At 44.4% G+C, this 21,862-nt stretch overlaps 1 protein-coding gene across 1 annotated transcript in view; it reads right to left on the bottom strand.

Moving 5' to 3' along the window:
• The window catches only part of LOC144509436 (myomesin-2-like), a 118,877-nt gene extending 97,646 nt beyond the window's left edge, over positions 1 to 21,231 (bottom strand). Inside the window, exons 1-5 of the mRNA XM_078238314.1 lie at positions 21,123 to 21,231; positions 12,318 to 12,462; positions 8,974 to 9,124; positions 4,672 to 4,829; positions 743 to 835 (exon numbers count right to left, since the gene is read on the bottom strand). Of these exons, the coding sequence (XP_078094440.1) occupies positions 743 to 835; positions 4,672 to 4,829; positions 8,974 to 9,124; positions 12,318 to 12,427 (512 nt within the window). The 5' untranslated portion in view covers positions 12,428 to 12,462; positions 21,123 to 21,231. The remainder of the gene's footprint in view (positions 1 to 742; positions 836 to 4,671; positions 4,830 to 8,973; positions 9,125 to 12,317; positions 12,463 to 21,122) is intronic.
• Between the last annotated feature and the right edge of the window lie 631 nt (positions 21,232 to 21,862).

Genomic DNA, 21,862 nt, shown 5'->3' with positions numbered 1-21,862 from the left:
ATTAAGGACATTGTTACAAATCATAGCTCACTTTGTGCTTTAACAAACACTCAAGGATAGAGATTACTCTGTGCTCTATTTTTAATAATTGGGAAACATATTCAAATGCAATTTCTGCATTTGCTATTACAACAAAGATTACAGCCTCACTCATCCCGATCAAAGTCAACGGACCTTTCCATTATAGAATCCCTACATTGCAGAAGGAGGCCATTCGGCCCATTGAGCCTGCACCGACAACAATCCTGCCCAGGTCCTATCCCTGTAATCCCACGTATTTACCCTGATAGTCCTCCTGACACTAAGGGGTAATTGAGCATGGCCAATCCACCTAACCTGCACATCGTTGGAGTGCGGGAGGAAACTGGAGCACCCAGAGGAAACCCACGCAGACACGGGGAGAATGTGCAAACTCCACACAGACAGTCACCCGAGGCCGGAATTGAACCTGGGTCCCAACAACTGTGCCGCCCATTGTCCACCCCTCGACTGCTCTGATTCCCATGGTGGGTGAGGCGGTAAAATTCTGGCGTTGGTGATTGTAAAATATATTATGCTGCAGATAATTCTGAATGAAAACAGTGAATATTCTGTTCCAGGGTGAGGGTCATTAAGAAAGCTGACAATTAAAATATAAAGGTCCATCATCATTATTCTTCATCATTTTGTATTAGTTATATATTTAGTTGTATGCAAAATAAGCGATAATTACCACAGATTCTCAAAAACAAAGATATCTTACCTACGAATCTCAAGAATCTGTAAACCAATTTTATTCTCAATTATGTATTTGCCGGGAACAGTTGCTGGTTGAATCAAAGCTCCATCCTTGTACCTGACAGGAATGATGATCGATTTATTAAAATCCATACACAGGAACTCTGTGAAGCAAAGCTTTACTTTTGGCAAAATGTAACAATGCAGCTTTTGTTAACAATGAGAGGTTTTATAAAATGGTTGTTTTAAACTGTCTCTTTAAATTCAAGGTTTAAAGGGTATATATGACATCCTGCTAGTTCTGTCCAGCGATAGGTTGATGTGACCTGGTTGTCATGGGGAAAGGGGGCCCAGGTCAAGTCCTTTCGATATCCACATGCCAGGTTTAACACCCGAGAACAAAAGGAAGAGCAGGTGGCTTTGCAAAGGATAGACATAGTGTGCGGGATTCTGCAATCCCGGCCATGCCCACCCTGCTGCCGGCTGAAATGGAGAATTTGGGGGGTGATTCTCCCAAAGAAATCCTAAATGTTGAATTTGTGTAAAAACTGAAGTAAATCCTGCTGGTTTTTTCAGCGGGATTTTCAAAATGAATCTCAAACACTCTGTGCACTGCAGAGTGCCTCAGCGTAAATCACTCTAAAAATCAGATGGAGAGGCTGGCAGCATAGCACTGAGCAGGCCATTGTGCATGTGCCGATCTGTCAGTGGCGAGACCGGTGCATGGGCACTGGCCCCTGTCTGCCGGCCTCCCGATAGCTGGCCAGCTCGATCGCTGGCCAGACCCTCACATCGCTGGCCGTGCAACTCCCCCATGGCCCGGTCGCTGGTTCCCCGAACATTCCCGGCCCAGCCTCAACCTCCCAGCCCGCCTCGATGTCCCACCCGCCCTCCCCGCAGCCCCAATCTGCACCCCCCGCCAGCCCCATCCCCCCAACAGGCTGCCCCCCCCCCCGCCCCACCCCGACGGCCAGCCCCGATCGTTGCCCTCCCTCCCTCTGACACTCAGCCGAACTGCAGAGTGGCAGCAGGACCCCCCCACCCCCACCGATCGCCCCCAGAGGCCCTGCCTCCCCATCAGGCTCACTCCCATTAGGCCCCACCCCCTTGGAACTGCCCCATGCCCGGTGGGCACAGCCAAGGTGGCAAATCGCAGGGGGATCCCCTCGGCGCCCAACCCTCTTGGGGGCCTCGATGGCTCCCCCTTCACTCCAGTGGGGTCAGGCTGCCAGCTCCCTGCAAGTGGGGAGCTGTAGTCTATAGTAAACCCCGTTGGAGTGAACCACTCCTGGTGGGGTGGGAGAGGGTAGCGGGCCTGGAGATTTCAGTCCTAGGCCCGCTAATTTAAATCAAATTAGGGTTAGCAGACATTATGCAGCTCTGTGCCAATTTTTGGCGCGGAGCTAACGGCGCTGGAAATCGGGCGCTCGGAGACTCATGGAGGGCGTGGCGCCCAGCGGGGAGCCTGCAAAACGGCCTCCATTCGAGTCTCCTGGCCTGCTGTGCTACTTTTGGAAGAATCGCCTCCCTTGGTGTTCAATCAAAACTCCATTCACCGCAGCGGAACCGGAGATTTACGGTGACTAACTCTCTGGGAGTCTGATTAAACAATCCTGAACACAGAGAGAGTGATAGAAAGAGAGAGAGAGAGAGAGAGAGGAAAAGAAAGTTCCAGAGAAAGAGAGAGAGAGTTAATGGAGAGCTTTAACTCTATGGTCAGCTGAGGAAAATGGCTGTGATCTCATTGTGCGTGTGTCAAAGTCAGAGCCTCTCTTATTTTTCTTGGAGCATGTTCAGTAGAATAAACACTATTCTCTTTTATATTTAAAACTCCAGGAAACCTGTCTGCTTGTGTCTTTTATCGTCACAGTATGTGACCAGTTAAATATTCACTGAATTTGCAAGAGGATCATTTAAAAAAAACCCTGCTGCAGTCAAATGAGGAGCAAGAAAAGAGAGGGACCATCATAACGCAATTTATAGAAGACGTTATGATACAACTCCACACTGCCTGGCCAACAAACTACAAAACAGCACAGGTATCATCTTACTATTGACGTTTCCATTTGAAGGCGACACCTTTTGGAACATCACTGTGACCAAACTCTTCAAGAATTCCAATTCCACTGGTTGTCTGGGCAGACTCAGATTGAAATTGTTACTGTGGCAACAGGCCCACTATAGGTTGGTCTACGGTTTGCTTTTCCTTCCACTTCCACAAGGTAACAAATGGGATGTTAAAATAGATAACATGGAAAACAAAAGCGAAATATTTGTACTTGCACAGTGGTGAGCCTGAAGGCAGCGAGTGGGATGGTGCTGTACTGGAACCCCGCCTTCACCAGAATTAACTTCTGAGCAGGAAAGTGTCCTGTGGGCCTTGGAAAGGTGCCAATTGAGGCCCTTGTGACCGATTAGTGATCGCTTAAGGGCCTCAGACCACGGCTACTGGTATTAGCCCAGCTACAGGTGGACCAGTCACCATGTGGCATGACAAGTAAAACTGCTAACTTGACACTTTCCCTGAAAGGGAATTGGGGGGAGGGGTGTTGGGGATGTTGGGGTTTGGGGTGTTGGGAGAGGGGTATTGGGGGAAGGGGGTTTTGTGGTCCTTTGCTCAAAGACACCAGTGTCTGATTAAGGGTCTGGACATCAGAAAGTAGGCCCGCTATGAGCCACCCCTATGCCTTTGCCACCAAATACCCCAGCACCCCTCTCCCCACAACCTCCACCCTGTGAAACTCCTTCCCCCACATTACTTGTGTACAGTTCTGGTCACCCTATTATAGAAAGGATATTATTAAACTAGAAAGAGTGCAGAAAAGATTTACTAGGATGCTACCGGGACTTGATGGTTTGAGTTATAAGGAGAGGTTGGATAGACTGGGACTTTTCTCTCTGGAGCGTAGGAGGCTTAGGGGTGATCTTATAGAGGTCTATAAAATAATGAGCGGCATAGATAAGCTAGATCGTCAATATCTTTTCCCAAAGGTCTGGGAGTCTAAAACTAGAGGGCATAGGTTTAAGGTGAGAGGGGAGAGATATAAAAGTGTCCAGAGGGGCAATTTTCTCACACAGAGGGTGGTGAGTGTTTGGAACAAGCTGCCAGAGGTAGTAGTAGAGGCGGGTACAATTTTGTCTTTTAAAAAGCGTTTAGATAGTTACATGGATAAGATGAGTACAGAGGGATATGGGCCAAACGCGGGCAATTGGGACTAGCTTAGGGGTTAAAAAAGGGATGGCATGGACAACTTGGGCCTAAGGGCCTGTTTCCATGCTATAAACCTCTATGACCCTTTGACTCCACTTACGTGTGGCCTGGGTCAGTCCACCATCTTGGGACTCCAATGCCTGTCCTTCTGGTAAGAAGTCTCACAACATCAGGTTAAAGTCCAACAGGTTTATTTGGTAGCACAAGCCACTGGCTTTCGGAGCGCTTGCTGCTCCTTCGTCAGGTGAGTGGGAGTTCTGTTCACAAACAGGTTTGCTGTGATTACCCCAGTCCAACGCCGGCATCTCCACATCATGTCCTTCTGGTAGCAGCCACAGCCTTCCCAGTGGCGCTGCTGAGCATGAATTACCAGTCTCTGATTCCCCACACCTTAACAAAATTCCACCCAGTTTGTGTGCGGGAGATACTCAGCAGGTCAGGTGGCATCTGTGCAAAGAGAAACGAGTTAACCTTTCTCATATGAAAGGTCACAGACCGAAAACATGAACTCCACAGATGCTGCCAGACCTGCTGATTATTTCCAGAATTTTCCATTATATTAAAATCGAGAAGAGAATCTGTTTGTCGAGTTATGTAGTGCTGGCTCTTTCTAAGCATTCCATCATCCACCCAGAGTATTCTCAGATGATGATGTCTCTTATATTTAATATTAATAGCAATCAGATTATATTCCAGAGCTCTTGGATTTCGTGAGTTTACAATTTTGTTTTAATTTTTTGTACCATTTGACCAGAGGAGAAGGTGCTCCCTGGATAACGCAGGAAAGACTAACACTCATCTTCTCCCAGACCGTGTGGTGTCTCAATCCAAGGACAAAATCAGGCGCATGTGCAGCAAGCTCTGCAGCCAATTGTCTATCCTCTTCTGCTCTTCTCTCCGCCTGAAACAACATAAGTATTGTCAACACGATTTACTTCGGCCTTGAGATTAGACTGTGCAAAACGTACATAGGAATAGACAACATATTTATGTGTAGGACTTTTATCCACTAACTTTAAATGCTAACATAAAATAATTCTACCTCTATTGAAATAGCAGACAGAGGAAGACATGCACAGGCGGAATGTCAGTTTGGGGACATGCATTAAGTCCTCACTTCAAGTTGTGGCTGTGTATCTCAAAATCACAACTTTGGCCAAAATTTTCCATCCTCCGGTGGTACTGAAAGTGAATGGAGTTTTGGTTGGAACGCCAAATTTTACGTTCTCGCTCGCAGCGAGTCCCACCACGTACGAAACCGGAGAATCCCGCCCTTTAAGTGAAACTGGTTCCAATGGGAATCAATGTCAAAATTGTAGTTAGGTTCTGTGGGACCTTCCTTATCAGAAAAAAATATTAAAATATTATACCCTCTAAGTTGAAATATTTTCATAGAAATCATAGAAACCCTACAGTGTAGAAAGAGGCCATTCGGCCCATCAAGTCAACACCGACCACAATCCCACCGAGGCCCTACCCCCATATCCCTACATATTTACCCGCTAATCCCTCTAACCTACCCATCTCAAGACACTAAGGGGCAATTTTAGCATGGCCAATCAACCTAACCCACACATCTTTGGACTGTGGGAGGAAACCGGAGCACCTGGAGGAAACCCACACAGACACGAGGAGAATGTGCAAACTCCACACAGACAGTGAGCCAAGCCGGGAATCGAACCCAGGTCCCTGGAGCTGTGAAGCAGCAGTGCTAACCACTGTGCTACCGTTTTACACTCTGAAATTCCTATATTGGTAAATGAAATAATTTTTAACATAAAATGAGTTTAAAAATAGGAAGGAAAAATGTAGCTTTCCACTTACTGTGTCTCCGACTCACAATGGATCCTACTTCCCAAACCTCCACTCTCTAATCCTGCTGATTCTCCGCACCCCTCCCTGACGGGGCAGCATGGTGGCACAGTGGTTAGCACTGCTGCCTCACTAGCCCCAGGGAGCTGGGTTCGATTCCTGGCTCGGGTCACTGTTTGTGCGGAGTCTGAACGTTCTCCCCGTCTCTGAGTAGGTTTCCTCTAGGTGCTCTGGTTTCCTCCCACAGTCTAAAGATGTGAAGGTTAGGTGCATTGGCTGTGCTAAATTCTCCCTCAGTGTACCCGAACAGGCACCAGAGTGTGGTGATGAAGGAATTTTCACAGTAACTTCATTGCACTGTTAATGTAAGCCTACTTGTGACACTAAATAAACTTTATTTTTACTTTGACCTCCCAGCTGTGGCCTCCACCCCCACCTCCCCTAACCACCTCCCCGACCCACCCTCCAGCTGAACCCACTCCCTGACCCATCCTTTTGCCACTTCCCCCTCCTGCACCCGAGTTCCTGTCTGAGGATCCATATCCAATCCAAAGCTAGAGCTTTGATGTGGGTGTGAGTCCTGATGATGCGGAACAGCTGGGCTGGGGTTGTTACAATCCATGAGTTTTTTTAAAAGTAGCCCTGACTCAGAGCTTTTCCCCATGATCCCTCACTGGAAGAAGCATTAAAAAGAACGTGGATTGTAACTTCCCCAGATCGGCACCTCTGCATCATCGGGACTCGAACCCATCACGGTGGAACTCCAACTTTGGACCAGATCTGGATCTTCAATGGGAATCCAAGTCCAGGATAGGGAGGAGGCAAGAGACTGAGTCAGGGAGTGGGAGGTTTGGCTGGAGGGTGGTTCAGGGAGTGGGGGAGGCCACAACGCAGGGAGGGGAGAGGTCACAACTCAGGGGTCGGGGGAGGGGGAGATTACAGGGAGCAAGGGAAGTCCCTCCAAAATGTTGCCAAATGGGTCGCATGGAGAACAGCATTAAAACTCATCTCATTGGGAGATTGCAGGGCCCACTGGCCTACCAACGTCAAAGTGAAACAAAGTTAACATGGTATTGTTAAATGAGGACGTTCCGTAGTCATAAACTAGAACAATCTCAGGGATTTTGTGATTTTCCTGGAAATCTAGAATTTTACCAAAATCTGAATATAAGGACTTTGAATTTCCCAAGTGATTGGATGAAGTGGCAACCAGTTTAGACAGGAATCATTAGAGTAGGACTTGTCCTACTAGTTATCTATCCAATTCTGTGATACATTGGAGTTTGGTGTGGGAGCTGAGGTGATCAGTGTTTATATCTGCAATCTGATATCTGACTGGCAGGTTTTACCAACCTCTGCCTCAGGCCTTCTGTAGGCCAACAAAAGACAATTGCGTAGTGATTCGAAGTGCTGAGAGTGTTTCCTTACAGAAGCTGTAAGAAAAGTGTATTTATAAAGAAGAAGACATTTTTCTCCTGTGAGATTTTTTTAAGTTTGTTTATTTGTCACAAGTAGGTTTACATTAACACTGCAATGAAGTTACTGTGAAAATCCCCTAGTCGCCACACTCCGGCTCCTGTTCGGGTACACTGAGGGAGAATTTAGCATGGCCAATGCACCCTAACCAGCACATCTTTTGGATTGTGGGAGGAAACTGGAGTGCCCAGAGGAAACCCACAGAGACATGGGGACAATGTGCAGACTCCGCACAGACAGTGACGCAAGCTAGGAATCGAACCCGGGTCCTGGTGCTGTGAGGCAGCAATCCTAACCACTGTGCCACCGTGCAAAACCAGACCTCACTGCTGCAAACTCAAACTGCTGGTCATTCCTGCCAATCCCTACCCTCCCTAAAAGACATGCAGCCAAGCTGTATGAGCCTGGGGTCCGGGGTCACAGTATCCGTGTGAAATCTCAGTAATGTGTCTGAGCATTGTATGTCCCAGAGCACTGGAAATTCCACTCTGTCATTGGTGCAACACTTGAGCTTTGTAGAGCACATTGCACAGTGAGCGTAGAACTTGTGACACATGCTGTAACTCAAGGCCACAGAGGAGATAGTTCATCTTAAAACAGCTGAAACATAAAGAACATTGTTTATCCTTGTTCTTTGGGTAATTCCCGACCCTCACCATCTATCCGACTCCATTCCCTGATACTGAGTCATAAAGGAATTAAAATGATGAATGTACCATAACGTATATAGAACCATAGCAAATTACAGCTCAGAAACAGGCCTTTTGGCCCTTCTTGTCTGTGCCGAACCATTTTATGCCTAGTCCCACTGACCTGCACTTGGACCATATCCCTCCACACCCCTCTCATCCATGAACCCGTCCAAGTTTTTCTTAAATGTTAAAAATGACCCCGCATTTACCACTTTATCCGGCAGCTCATTCCACACTCCCACCACTCTCTGCGTGAAGAAGCCCCCCCTAATATTCCCTTTAAACTTTTCTCCTTTCACCCTTAACCCATGCCCTCTGGTTTTTTTCTCCCCTTGCCTCAGCGGCAAAAGCCTGCTTGCATTCACTCTATCTATACCCATCAAAATCTTATACACCTCTATCAAATCTCCCCTCAATCTTCTACGCTCCAGGGAATAAAGTCCCAACCTATTCAATCTCTCTCTGTAACTCAGCTTCTCAAGTCCCGGCAACATCCTTGTGAACCTTCTCTGCACTCTTTCAACCTTATTTACATCCTTTCTGTAACTAGGTGACCAAAACTGTACACAATACTCCAAATTCGGCCTCACCAATGCCTTATATAACCTTACCATAACACTCCAACTTTTATACTCGATACTCCGATTTATAAAGGCCAATGTACCAAAGGCACTCTTTACGACCCTATCCACCTGTGACGTCACTTTTAGGGAATTCTGTACCTGTATTCCCAGATCCCTCTGTTCAACTGCACTCTTCAGAGTCCTACCATTTACCTGCACGTTCTACTTTGGTTTGTCCTTCCAAAGTGCAATATCTCACACTTGTCTGCGTTAAATTCCATTTGCCATTTTTCAGCCCATTTTTCTAGTTGGTCCAAATCCCTCTGCAAGCTTTGAAAACCTTCCTCACTGTCCACTACACCTCCAATCTTTGTATCATCAGCAAACTTGCTGATCCAATTTACCACATTATCATCCAGATGATATATTGATCATCATCCATGAATATAACTCAAATTCTATCCCATGCCTGTGCACCAGTACCCTCGCAGTTATCTGTTACCTGCTCACGTATAGCTTTGTGATCAGCCTTTGCTAACAACAGTTTCTGAGATTTGTAGTAGTTTTCATCCACTTTTTTCATGTCGTTTCCAAATAAGACTTGTTTTAATGGTTCCTTCTCTCTTCTTCCATACTGTCTGCTTCTTTCAGGCCTGTACAAAGGACATTTTAGAATCACTTTGTTTTGTTCTTACAAGAAATGGAAACAAATTAATTAATTAATTCCCTTCACCCCAGGGCCTTGCTCCAGGCCTAAAATCCAATGCTTTGACCAAACTTTTGATCACCCCCTCATACTCTCCCTCACTTTGGCTCAGTGTATATCATCCTCTGTGACATGCCCTGGGGTAATTTTCCACATTAAAGGCGCTATGTAAATGTAAGTTTTTGTTGCTGGTCCACAGTTGTTCTTGACAGTGTGGAATTATTATTGTTCATTCATGGGACGTGGGTGTCGCTGACTAGACCAGTATTTATTTCCCATCCCTAATTGCCTTTGGGAAGGTGGTGGGGGGTGGCCTCCTTGCATACAATGGAGTGACTTGCTCAGTCAATTCAGAGAACAGTTAAGAGTCAACCGCATTGCCATACTGTGTGAAATGAGCCAATCTGACTGCACAAAGAGGCCCAGCATGTAACAGAATCACTTCTACTGAACAGCTGTAGAGAGGAGAAATCTAGGCAGCGCCACCTTGGCAATGGCAGGAAACAAAATCAAAGGGATTCAGAGGCTCAGTTGTCTAGATGTTGGTGACACCATCTTGTTTTTTATATGATTATCCGAGAATAAGAAGCAGTGTGTTCAGTGAGGACAATAAGGTCGGTGTCTCGGCTTGAGTCACAGGAAAACTAGATTGAGGTTCCAATTGTTTTGTGTGACTTGGTGTCAAATTATGTGTTACACTGTTATTGTGCAATGCCTTAGGATGCTTCATCAAATTAAAGCTGTTATATAAGTACAAGTTGTTGTTAAAAGCCAGAGGATTTGCTAACTTTGTGCCGACTCAAAGCACTGCTTACGCTGAACTCAACGGAGGAGAATTTATAGCAAAAACATTCCAATGAGTCACAAAATCCACAGAGAAAGATGATATGTTGCTAATAATTTAAAGCATGGCATAGATGCAATTTTAGCTACAGAATAAAACATATTTTAGATTCATTAGAGATTAGTAGACAGACCGAGCACATAGAAATAGATAATAAGCACCTTCAAGCTTTTGAAATGACAACTGAAGAAATAAGACAGCTGCTCAATCTATCCATGAAGGACTGGACTCCCCTGGCGTAACTGCAATTTAGGTTTGCTGGAAATCCTAATGTGTTAAATTAATCAAGTAACACTTTTTACTAAATTACCTCTTTCTAACACCCTTGCTACAGCCAATACTGTGATGCTCCCAAAGCTTTTGATTATTTTAATAAATAATCTCCCTCTCTTTGGCTCAGTCTTGTCCTCCCAGGTGCCTGGAGTGTTTTTCTACTTCAGAGGCACGACATGAATGCAAGTTTTTGTCATTTTATTGTTGCAATTGGCACTGAATTTTTTTCATTCATGGGACTCTTGAAACAAAGACACCACTGCAATAACAGTACGTCACCGTTCTGCTATACACTGCTGACAGGATAGGCACAGCTGACATAGCAGAAAATCTCGAGAGAGAGAAAGACAGACTATTTGCAATGTGCTAATTCTACAGTCAAACTATCCCCAGAGGATGATGTATTTCTGAGTGAATCCAGTGTGTGAGATATCAACCCATACTTTATAAATCAGAATACATTCCATTCTGGAGTCACTTTACATCAAAAGTCCCATGTCCATTAACCATTTGCGTCACGACATAAAAGCAAACCAGGACTTAGGAACAAATTCAACTGAAGGGAGTTTCCTTAAGAAAGTATATTATGGGTTTGTAAGGATGATTCATTTTGTAGGGATAATAATACTCTCCCATTGTGTTTCTTGGCTCAGTTAAAAATCAAGTTTGCACAAAGTGAAATGTTAAGGTCATTTACATCTTTGAACAAAACACTGGGGGTAACTTTATCTGAACGACCACAGATAGAAAGTGACAATGTCAAATCAATGGAAAGTAAAAGAGAAATTCAAGAAAAATAACAAGTAGATTATTTACAGATTCCATTCACATCTTGAAATGAAATTAAGGGGGAAGCATTGAAATAAGACCATTGTTGTTACTGTAACAGCGTTTCATAACAGATAAAGCAAGAAATAACATTAGATCTAATTTTGCATTGGATATAATAGTGAGACTAATTGTGCTTGCTGTTATTAACATGTACGCCAAACAATAACTTCCAACCCATCAGTTATTAAAAGTGTGAATCAGGATGTTAGTGCCCAGGATGCCCTACAAAAGCGACACAGGAATGGTAACTCACCATTGATATACATGAAATTGCTTTTCCTAGATGATACACACACACACATATATAATATATATATTTTTTATTCATTCATGAGATGTGGGTGTCACTGGCTGGGTCAGCATTCATTGCCCATCCCCAAGGGCATTTAAGAGTCAATCACTTTGCTGTGAGTCTGGAGTCACGTGTAGGCCAGACCGTTAAGGATGGCAAATTTCCTTCCCGAAAGGACATTAGTGTGCCAGATGGGTTTTTACAACAATTGACAATAATTTTATGATCATCAGTAAGACTTTCAATTCGATTCAAATTTCACCATCTGCCGTGTGGGATTCCAACTGGGTCCCCAGAGCATTACGCTGAGTCTCTGGATTACTAGTCCGGTGACAATACCACTACATCACCACCTCCCCTGAGCTCATGAGAAAATGTTGAAACTTCTTCATTCCAGTGCAAATAATTTTTTATCAGACTAAGTTGTAACTATTACCATACAGGTGCTCCAAACTGGAGAATTAACTTTACCAAGTGTGGAGTTTCATGCCTTCAGATTTTAATTATTGCTGGAGATTTAAAAAATAAAATATGTAATTCATTTTTACTTTTTCTTTCTACTCCTTTTATTTCTCTGCCTTAATTCCATCTTCCTTTTGCTCTCTTTGTTTTGATTTTTGTACCTGATTGACATTGAATTATATATTCGAGTTGATAATTCCCGGTGCAGACATTTCTTTTTTGCACCATTATCAGAAGACAATAAAATGTCACAATTATCACATCTTATGGATAAAATATGCAAAACAGTTTTTAAGCAAAAAATAGTAGCTAACATCATTATTCACGGTCAGTTAAATGATGCCACAGTAACTAAAACTTTGAAACTTAACCAACATGTCAGTACGAATGATTAAAGTGAAGGTTGCACAAACTCACAATCACTAACCACTGGCTCACCTCAGAACCTGAGTTAAAGTCTTCCTCTCTGCTGGTCTTTCCTTCATACGAGATGAATGACCAAAGTGCTCAGGCTTACTTTGATAATGATGCAGAAATCTAGTTGCCATGTTCCTTTCTAGAACTCAAACAGTTGGACTTTTACCTGTTGGATAAGCACACTTCATCATAAGTTACCCTGGAGTTGGTCAGTAGCAGATGAGTAGGAAGTGGATTTACATCTGGGATTTTCCACGGGGTAAGATTTCAATCTTTACCATGATGGGCAGGGACTAAATCAATTCACACAGGGAGTGAGGGGACAAATAAACCTCAGGCTACCCTTATGATTGTCACAACAGCCAGGACAATAAGAATTCAGAACCACACCACCCTCTCAGCAAGAAAATGTTTACCAGGGGGAAGCCTACACAGAAGACCCCAAGAAAAATGGCTGGATTGGGAAAAATTTAAAAATTGAATTGTTCAGAGGATGTTTACTTTTTAAGAAATCTGAGAATTGGAAAAGTTATTGCCCAACATTGTTTTGAGACACACGTTTATGAGTCAGGAGTCATGCCTGAGCAAATCTCCAATAAGGTGTGACACAGAAGCCAGGTGAAACGAGAGTTGCAATATGTGTCATGGAGTTAAGCTCCAGTCACTCTGTAAATGAGCTTAGCAACGTCAAAGACAATCAGTAAAACAATAAAGGTGACAGAATTTTGGTGTCACTTTCAATTGCTTTCACACAATATTTAAAAGACATCATAAGAACATAAGAACATAAGAAATAGGAGCAGGAGTAGGCCATCTAGCCCCTCGAGCCTGCCCCGCCATTCAATAAGATCATGGCTGATCTGACGTGGATCAGTACCACTTACCCGCCTGATCCCCATAACCCTTAATTCCCTTACCGATCAGGAATCCATCCATCCGCGCTTTAAACATATTCAGCGAGGTAGCCTCCACCACCTCAGTGGGCAGAGAATTCCAGAGATTCACCACCCTCTGGGAGAAGAAGTTCCTCCTCAACTCTGTCTTAAACCGACCCCCCTTTATTTTGAGGCTGTGTCCTCTAGTTTTAACTTCCTTACTAAGTGGAAAGAATCTCTCCGCCTCCACCCTATCCAGCCCCCGCATTATCTTATAAGTCTCCATAAGATCCCCCCTCATCCTTCTAAACTCCAACGAGTACAAACCCAATCTCCTCAGCCTCTCCTCATAATCCAAACCCCTCATCTCCGGTATCAACCTGGTGAACCGTCTCTGCACTCCCTCCAATGCCAATATATCCTTCCTCATATAAGGGGACCAATACTGCACACAGTATTCCAGCTGCGGCCTCACCAATGCCCTGTACAGGTGCATCAAGACATCCCTGCTTTTATATTCTATCCCCCTCGCGATATAGGCCAACATCCCATTTGCCTTCTTGATCACCTGTTGTACCTGCAGACTGGGCTTTTGCGTCTCATGCACAAGGACCCCCAGGTCCCTTTGCACGGTAGCATGTTTTAATTTGTTTCCATTGAGATAGTAATCCCATTTGTTATTATTTCCTCCAAAGTGTATAACCTCGCATTTCTCAACGTTATACTCCATTTGCCATATCCTCGCCCACTCACTCAGCCTGTCCAAATCTCTCTGCAGATCTTCTCCGTCCTCCACACGATTCACTTTTCCACTTATCTTTGTGTCGTCTGCAAACTTCGTTACCCTACACTCCGTCCCCTCCTCCAGATCATCTATATAAATGGTAAATAGTTGCGGCCCGAGTACCGATCCCTGCGGCACGCCACTAGTTACCTTCCTCCAACCGGAAAAACACCCATTTATTCCGACTCTTTGCTTCCTGTCGGATAGCCAGTCCCCAATCCACTTTAACACACTACCCCCAACTCCGTGTGCCCTAATCTTCTTCAGCAGCCTTTTATGGGGCACCTTATCAAACGCCTTTTGGAAATCCAAAAACACCGCATCCACCGGTTCTCCTCCATCAACCGCCCTAGTCACATCTTCATAAAAATCCAACATGTTCGTCAAGCACGACTTTCCCCTCATGAATCCATGCTGCGTCTGATTGATCGAACCATTTCTATCCAGATGCCCTGCTATCTCCTCTTTAATAATGGATTCCAGCATTTTCCCTACTACAGACGTTAAGCTGACCGGCCTATTGTCTCCTTCCTTTTTTAAACAGCGGCGTAACATTAGCCGTTTTCCAATCAACCGGCACTACCCCAGAATGCAACGAGTTTTGATAAATAATCACTAACGCATCCACTATTACCTCTGACATTTCTTTCAATACCCTGGGATGCATTCCATCCGGACCCGGGGACTTGTCCACCTTCAGTCCCATTAGTCTACCCAGCACTGCCTCTCTGGTAACATTAATCGTATTAAGTATTTCTCCTGCTGCCAACCCTCTATCGTTAATATATCATATTGTAATATTATCATAGAATCATAGAATCCTACAGTGCAGAAAGAGGCCATTCGGCCCATCGAGTCTGCACCGACCACAATCCCACCCAGGCCCTCTCCACATATCCCTACATATTTTACCCACTAACCCCTCTAACCTACACATCCCGGGACACTAAGGGGCAATTTAGAATGGCCAATCAACCTAGCCCGCACATCTTTGGACTGTGGGAGGAAACCGGTGCACCCGGAGGAAACCCACGCAGACACAGGGAGAATGTGCAAACTCCACACAGACAGCGATCCAAGCCAGGATTCAAACCCAGGTCCCTGGAGCTGTGAAGCAGCAGTGCTAACCACTGTGCTACCGTGCCGCCCACATTATTGATTAATTTTAAAAGATTGAACCAATCCATTGTTCAGCCTCTTTGCTTTGAGCAGGGTTGATATATTTCATTAATGTTCTTCAGTCACACATGGAAAACGAGACCTGGAATTTCTATTCAGGTCATCTCTTTGCAATTTGTGCATGAAAGTTTTTCATACTTATTCCTCAATTTTGGGGCAACATTTGGTACCCATTCCTAGTTGCCCTTGATGAGCTGCTTTTTTGAACCATTGCAGCCCCTGTAATGTAGGTACACCCACAGTGCTGTAAGGGAGGGAGTTCCAGGATTCTGACCCAGCGACAGTGAAGGAATGGCCGATATATTTCCAAGTCAGAATGGAGAGTGAATTGGAGGGAAAGTTGCAGTTGGCGTTGTTCCCATGTATCTGTTTTCATTGTTTTCCTAGGTGGTAGAGGTTGCATTCTTGGAAGGTGATGTCGAAGGACGCTTGATGAGTTGCTGCAGTGCATTTTGGAGATGGTGCACACTGATGACACTGTGCGTCAGTGGTGGAGGGAGTGAATGTTTAAAATTGTAGATGGCATCAGGAGTACAATGATTGAACTGATTGTGACAATCAACCAATATTCACTGTCTAGGTTCATACTCAAAGAACATTCCTTGCACACATTCGGTGAAGTTGGTGGATAACAGCGACATATTCACTGGAAGATGGTTCAGTTTGCTTTAGGTGACCTCAGTTAGGCGGAGTGCTATCATTAGGCTTAAGATCTCTGAGCCAATGACAGTCAAACTAACCATAGTTCCTGCTCCTGATTACTTTCAGTTCCTAGAATCCCTACAGTGCAGAAGGAGGCCATTTGGCCCATTGAGTCTGCACTGGCCACAATCCCACCCAGGCTCTATCCCCGTAACCCTACTTATTTACTCTGCTAATCTCCCTGGCAGTAGGGTCAATTTAGCAAGGCCAATCAACCTAACTCGCACATCTTTGGACTGTGGGAGAAAACCGGAGCACCCGGAGGAAATCCACACAGACACAGGGAGAATGTGCAAACTCCACACAGACAGTGACCCAAGGCCCGAATTGAACCTGGGTCCCTGGCGCTGTGAGGCAGCAGCGCTAACCACTGTGCCACCATGCCGCCCACATTTTGCATTCGGTAGCATGGCAGGACTAGATTTCACTTAGTTATAAAAGTAAGATGTATATACAATATCATGCAGGAAAAGGTCATAAACATTTTTGCACTTTTGCAGTTTTCTTGCAATTGAATGAGAGATTCTGGGTAAAAAAAATCCATAAAACATTTACCTCGAAATTCAGTTGGTGTTGAAGGTATTTGGGTATTTTAACTTTCATTTTACAGAAAATAGATTTTTTTTTGATAAGGAGGTTAAATTTAGTCCGTTTTGCACTTGGGTTCTATAGACTGCAATGGAAATGATTTGGGAATTTTGGGGTTTGCTGTTAGGAAGTCTTAAACATTTTATCTCTTTAAGTGCCAAAAACTGTAATATAGCTCTAAGAAAGTTATATCTCGGACTCATTTGCACATTTGGTCTCCAGCAAGTCTAGTTTAGCAGCAAAGTTCAATGCTGATTCGTGAGGAAGGTGGCCTGGATGTTCCAAAGCCTCCAGTCAAAAGGTACAAATTACAGTTTAGCATTTAGAAGCAGAAGCCTAATCTACAAAGTTGATTGGCTGGAAGAATGGTCTGAGGTCTAGGTATTCCAAGAACCTCCAATAAGAGATGCAAATGAAGGGTAGATTATTGTGGAGAAGCTTAGAGAACTCGTCCCATTGGTCAAGAGTTGCAAATATTGGGTTCAAAGTCATTAGTTGTGTTGATCCAGGTACAGATACCGTGGTTAAATGTTGCAAAGCTACTGACAAAAAGGGTATAGAGATAAGGGTGCATCACTGAGAACGTTGCAACAAAAACAGAAAGTGCTGGAAAATCTTAGCAGTTCTGACAGCATCTGTGGAGAGAGAATAGAGCCAACGTTTTGAGTCAGGATGACCCTTCGTCAGAGCTAAGGATAAAGAAAATAGTACAAGATTTATACTGTGAGGGTGAGCGGGGTGGGGGTGATAGGGACGGCAAAGACACAAAGACAAAGGGAATGTAAATGGTGATGATAAAGGATAGGAACGATGCTAAGAGCGTCCATTGAGAGATCGGAATGTGTGAATGGCAGAACAAAGGTGCAGAGTGTAGGAATGTGACAGATGGCCCTGGTGGGGTGGGGTGGGAGGTGGGGGGGGGGGGGGGGGGGGGGGGGGACACAGGACAAGATGGAAAGTGAAATTTTAGAAGAGGGAAAATAAAAATAAGAATACAAAATAATAAAAATGGATTGATAAGATCAAAAGAAGAAATAAAATGGAATAAAGTAAATGGAAATGGGGTGAAGGTGGAGGGGAGAGTTCATGCTCTGAAGTTGTTGAACTCAATGTTCAGTCCAGAAGGCTATAAAGTGCCCAATCAGAAAATGAGATGCTGTCCTTCCAGTTTGCATTGGGGTTCACTAGAACATTGCAAAAGGCCAAGGACGGACATGTGGAAAGGAGAGCAGGGTGGTGTGTTGAAGTGGCGAGCGACAGGAGCGTCTGGGACCTGTTTGCAGACGGACCGGAAGTATTCAGCAAAGCGGTCACCCAGCCTGCGTTTGGTCTCTCTGATGTCGAGTAGACCGCACTGGGAGCAGTGAATGCAATAGACCAGATTGAAGGAGGTGCCTGTGAAGCGCTGCTTCACCTGAGGAGAGTGCTTGGGAACTGGGATGGTGAAGGGATTGCCTGGGAAGGTGCCATGGGCAGGAGGTGAGGTGATGGAGGAGTGGACCAGGATGTCCTGGAGAGAGCAGTTCCTGCGGAATGCTGACAGGAGGAGTGAGGGGAAGATGTGTTGAGTGGTGGCATCATGCTGGAGTTGGCGGAAGTGGTGGAGGATGATCCTTTGAATGTGGAGGCTGGTGGGGTGAAAAGTGAGGACAAGGAGGACCCTATCCTGGCTCTGGGAGGGAGGGGAGAGGGTGAGAGCAGTGGCCTAAGGGATGGGTTGTTTTTCTTTCAGATTCCAGCAGCTGCAATATTTAACTGAGAACCTTGCACTTGCCAAGGATCGGCATTTGTCACAGGACACCTGCTTCGAGGGGGGTGGGGGCAGGGCATTTGTCAATGAGGAGAGAGAGAATGTTGAGTAGGGGAATTAAGTATTTATGGAGGACATTTCCAGTCGACAGGTCTGTTACGGGTCGAGGATTTGCCGTAAACACCTAGCATTGGACTTAGTGGTTAAAGTAACTGTCACAGGGTGAAGATTACCAGAAGAATCCAGTATCAGCGATCAGTGGATCCAGTTCAGACAAGGTTTATTGGGATGTGGGTGTCACTGGCAGGGCCAGGATTTGTTGCCCATCCCTAATTGCCCTTGAACTGAGTGGCCTGACAGCCCATTTCAGAGGGTAGTTAAGAGTCAACCACATTGCTGTGCGTCTGGAGCCAGACCAGGTAAGGATGGCAGATTTCCTTTCTTAAAGGACATTAGGGAACCAGATGGGTTTTTATGACAATCAATGATTGTTTTATGGTCAGAAGTTTAACAACACCAGGTTAAACGCCGGCATCTCCACACCATGTTTTATGGTCACCACTGGACCCAGATCTTTTAATTAATTGAATTTAAATTTTCACGAGCTGCTATGGTGGGATTTGAACCCATGTCCACAGAGCATTAGTCTGGGATTCTAGACTAGGCCAATGATATTAGCACAATGCCACTATCTCCTGCTAAGATAATTAAGTAATTGCCTTAGGAGTGAATAGAAGGCTATAACCACTTTGCTGTCAGTATAAAGTCTAGATTGGGAGAATCAGTAATAAAGTCCAGTCTTAGTCATTTTGAGAAAGCTGGAGTCTTTGTTAGAAAGTTTTTTCCACCAAAGAGGAAGAGAAAGTGAGAAGGTGAAAGAATACTCAACAAGCAGCTGTGAAATGTGTAGCTTCAGCAGTTAAGGTGGACTGGAAGCTAGTTTCAGCAGTTAAGGTGGACTGGAAGCTCGTTTCAGCAGTTAAGGTGGACTGGAAGCTCGTTTCAGCAGTTAAGGTGGACTGGAAGCTCGTTTCAGCAGTTAAGGTGGACTGGGAGGTTGAGAGTTGATAAAGGGTCCAATAGAGTTGAAGTCTTAAAGCTGCAAAGGGTTTTAAAAAAATGTATTTTAGAGTTAAGTTGTCCAGGTAAAATCTTGAAGGGCGCAATGAGGCAAGAAATCAGGTTCAAGGATCCCAGAAGAGAAGATGGTGAAGTTCCAGGATCCACAGGAAAGACAGACCCATGAGTTGAACTTGTGTATGGTGCCTTGCTTTGACTGAAATATCAATCTTTATTGGCCAATAAGCCATGTCGGTTTGCATTCTAAATAAGAAATAACCCTTTTTGCCAACATGGTTTTTCCTTGACAAGAATTTTCTTACTTTAATTTAGTATAGAGTCCAAATCCTTCAATATAAAATCCTTGAGTTATAGACATCAAACTCTGGTCTTTGTGTAACTCAGTAAGGAGTCTAACAACACCAGGTTAAAGTCCAACAGGTTTATTTGGTAGCAAAAGCCACAAGTTTTTGGAGCTCCAAGCTCCTTCTTCAGGTGAGATTAATGTCACATGTATTATCATACAGTGAAAAGTGTTGTTTCTTGCGCGCTATACAGACAAAACACACTGTTGATAGAGAAGGAAACAAGAGAGTGCAGAATGTAGTGTTACAGTCTAGGGTGGAGAGAACAGGAAGATCTGAATGATTGACACATTTCCTTCCGTCAGAATCCTGGAGACGGATGATTTTCAGTTTGAACAAAGAACAAAGAAAATTACAGCACAGGCACAGGTCCTTCGGCCCTCCAATCCTGCACCGACCATGCTGCCTGACAGAACTAAAACCCCCTACCCTTCTGGGGACTGTATCTCACCTGTATCAATGACTGTATTAATCTCACCTGAAGAAGGAGCATAAGGCTCCGAAAGGTTGTGGCTTTTGCTACCAAATAAACCTGTTGGACTTTAACCTGGTGTTGTTAAACTTCTTACTGTGTTTACCCCAGTCCAACACCGGCATCTCCACATCTCTGTGTAACTCACCAGTCCCTCGAGCCTTCTCTAATCCTCAACCCCAACTCCACTTTCCCATCTAATCCTCATTTCCCTTGCTTGGCCCCAGTTTTGAAGTTACTCGGTGAATGAACATCCTCTCTGGGTAGAGAATTTCCACAGCTCAAAAACCCGAGTGAAGAAATTTCTCATCTCTGTCTGAAATGGCCAACCCCTTATCCTAAGACAAGGCTAATTCTAGACTCTCCAGCCGGTGCGAAGCAGCCTCTCAACGGTCACATTATCAAATCCTCCCCGAATCTTGCATATTTCAATGAGATCACCATTCATTCTTGTAAACTCCAGAGAGTGCAGCCCCAATTTACCCAATTTTAACTATTTGTGCAATTGAAAAGACTTCGAGAGTGTTGAAACCTTGCCCAATCTCTCCACATCGGACTCTTCTCTCAGCCTAGAATTCAGACTCATTAACCATTGCTACACCCCCTCTAAGGCAACTATGTTTCCTTAGATACGGAGACCAAAACTGTACACCGAACACCAGATGACTCAATAAATTTCCTTGGGGAATAAAATATAACATTGGTGAATGGGAGCAGGACAGTTTCCAAATACATAACCCACCTGATTTTCCTTTTCTTGTTAAATCCACCCTCTTTTCTGCAGCAACAATCTCACCCTTGAGGACAATGACATAAAACACTGAACATTGATTCTGATTAAATTGCGGAAAGAGTTGAATTGTTCACCAAAATGTTCAATTTCAATATTAATGCTGCATTAATGGAGAAACAGCCATATCTCTGCCACTATCCTAGGGATTACATGTACTGTGGCTGGAAGACATTATCCAATTAGAGTACAAGCCTGGTTTTAATTCTGCTAAGTAGCCAGTCATGGTGTTGGAGCTGCATTTCAAAAATTAAGTACTCACCAACGTGAAGGCTGATGTTAAAATCTGATAATCCAGATCCAGAAGCTGTGATGAATAAATGGGACTGTTCAGCCTAGAGGAGAACTAAAGGACAAAAGTTAGCAGCCGCTTCCCCGCTGACAACAGAAATAATAACTAGCAGGGGAGGAATATGTTGCTGTTGCCCACACTGACCTTTGAAGTGAGTTATATATAGCAGCTTCATTATTCACTTGAATAAATATAGAAAATATGTCAATTGTTCTCATGTTCGTTAACTTGTACGTGGACATATGTATTGCATCAAATCTATACAGGGTGTACACAATGTCAATTCCTTGTGTAAAGTGTTTGCTGTTAATCCAGTGCTTATATCTCTGTGATATGTACGTCCCTGTGTCATTTTGCTAAAATCAACGTTAACCTGCCACAATGAAATACAGATGCAGACAGGGTTGTGTGTCTGGTGCCTGCAACAAATCATCGGAGGCACCTTACTTTCAATTGTGATGAACAGCATGTAGAGATTTCAATCTGTAAATTCAACTTTTCAAACTGAAAATCATCAGTCTAGTGGACGCGGATATGATAGTGACATTTAAGGGGCGTCTGGACAAATACATGAATAGGATGGGAATAGAGAGATACAGTCCCCGGAAGGGTAGGGGGTTTTAGTTCAGTCGGGCAGCATGGTCGGTGCAGGATTGGAGGGCCGAAGGGCCTGTTCCTGTGCTGTAATTTTCTTTGTTCTTTGTTCAAAC

Source organism: Mustelus asterias, chromosome 21, assembly GCF_964213995.1.
Source record: "Mustelus asterias chromosome 21, sMusAst1.hap1.1, whole genome shotgun sequence".
Classification (NCBI taxonomy): domain Eukaryota; kingdom Metazoa; phylum Chordata; class Chondrichthyes; order Carcharhiniformes; family Triakidae; genus Mustelus; species Mustelus asterias.
The sequence above is the reverse complement of the archived record's forward strand: the minus strand, read 5'-3'. Positions and strand labels throughout refer to the sequence as shown.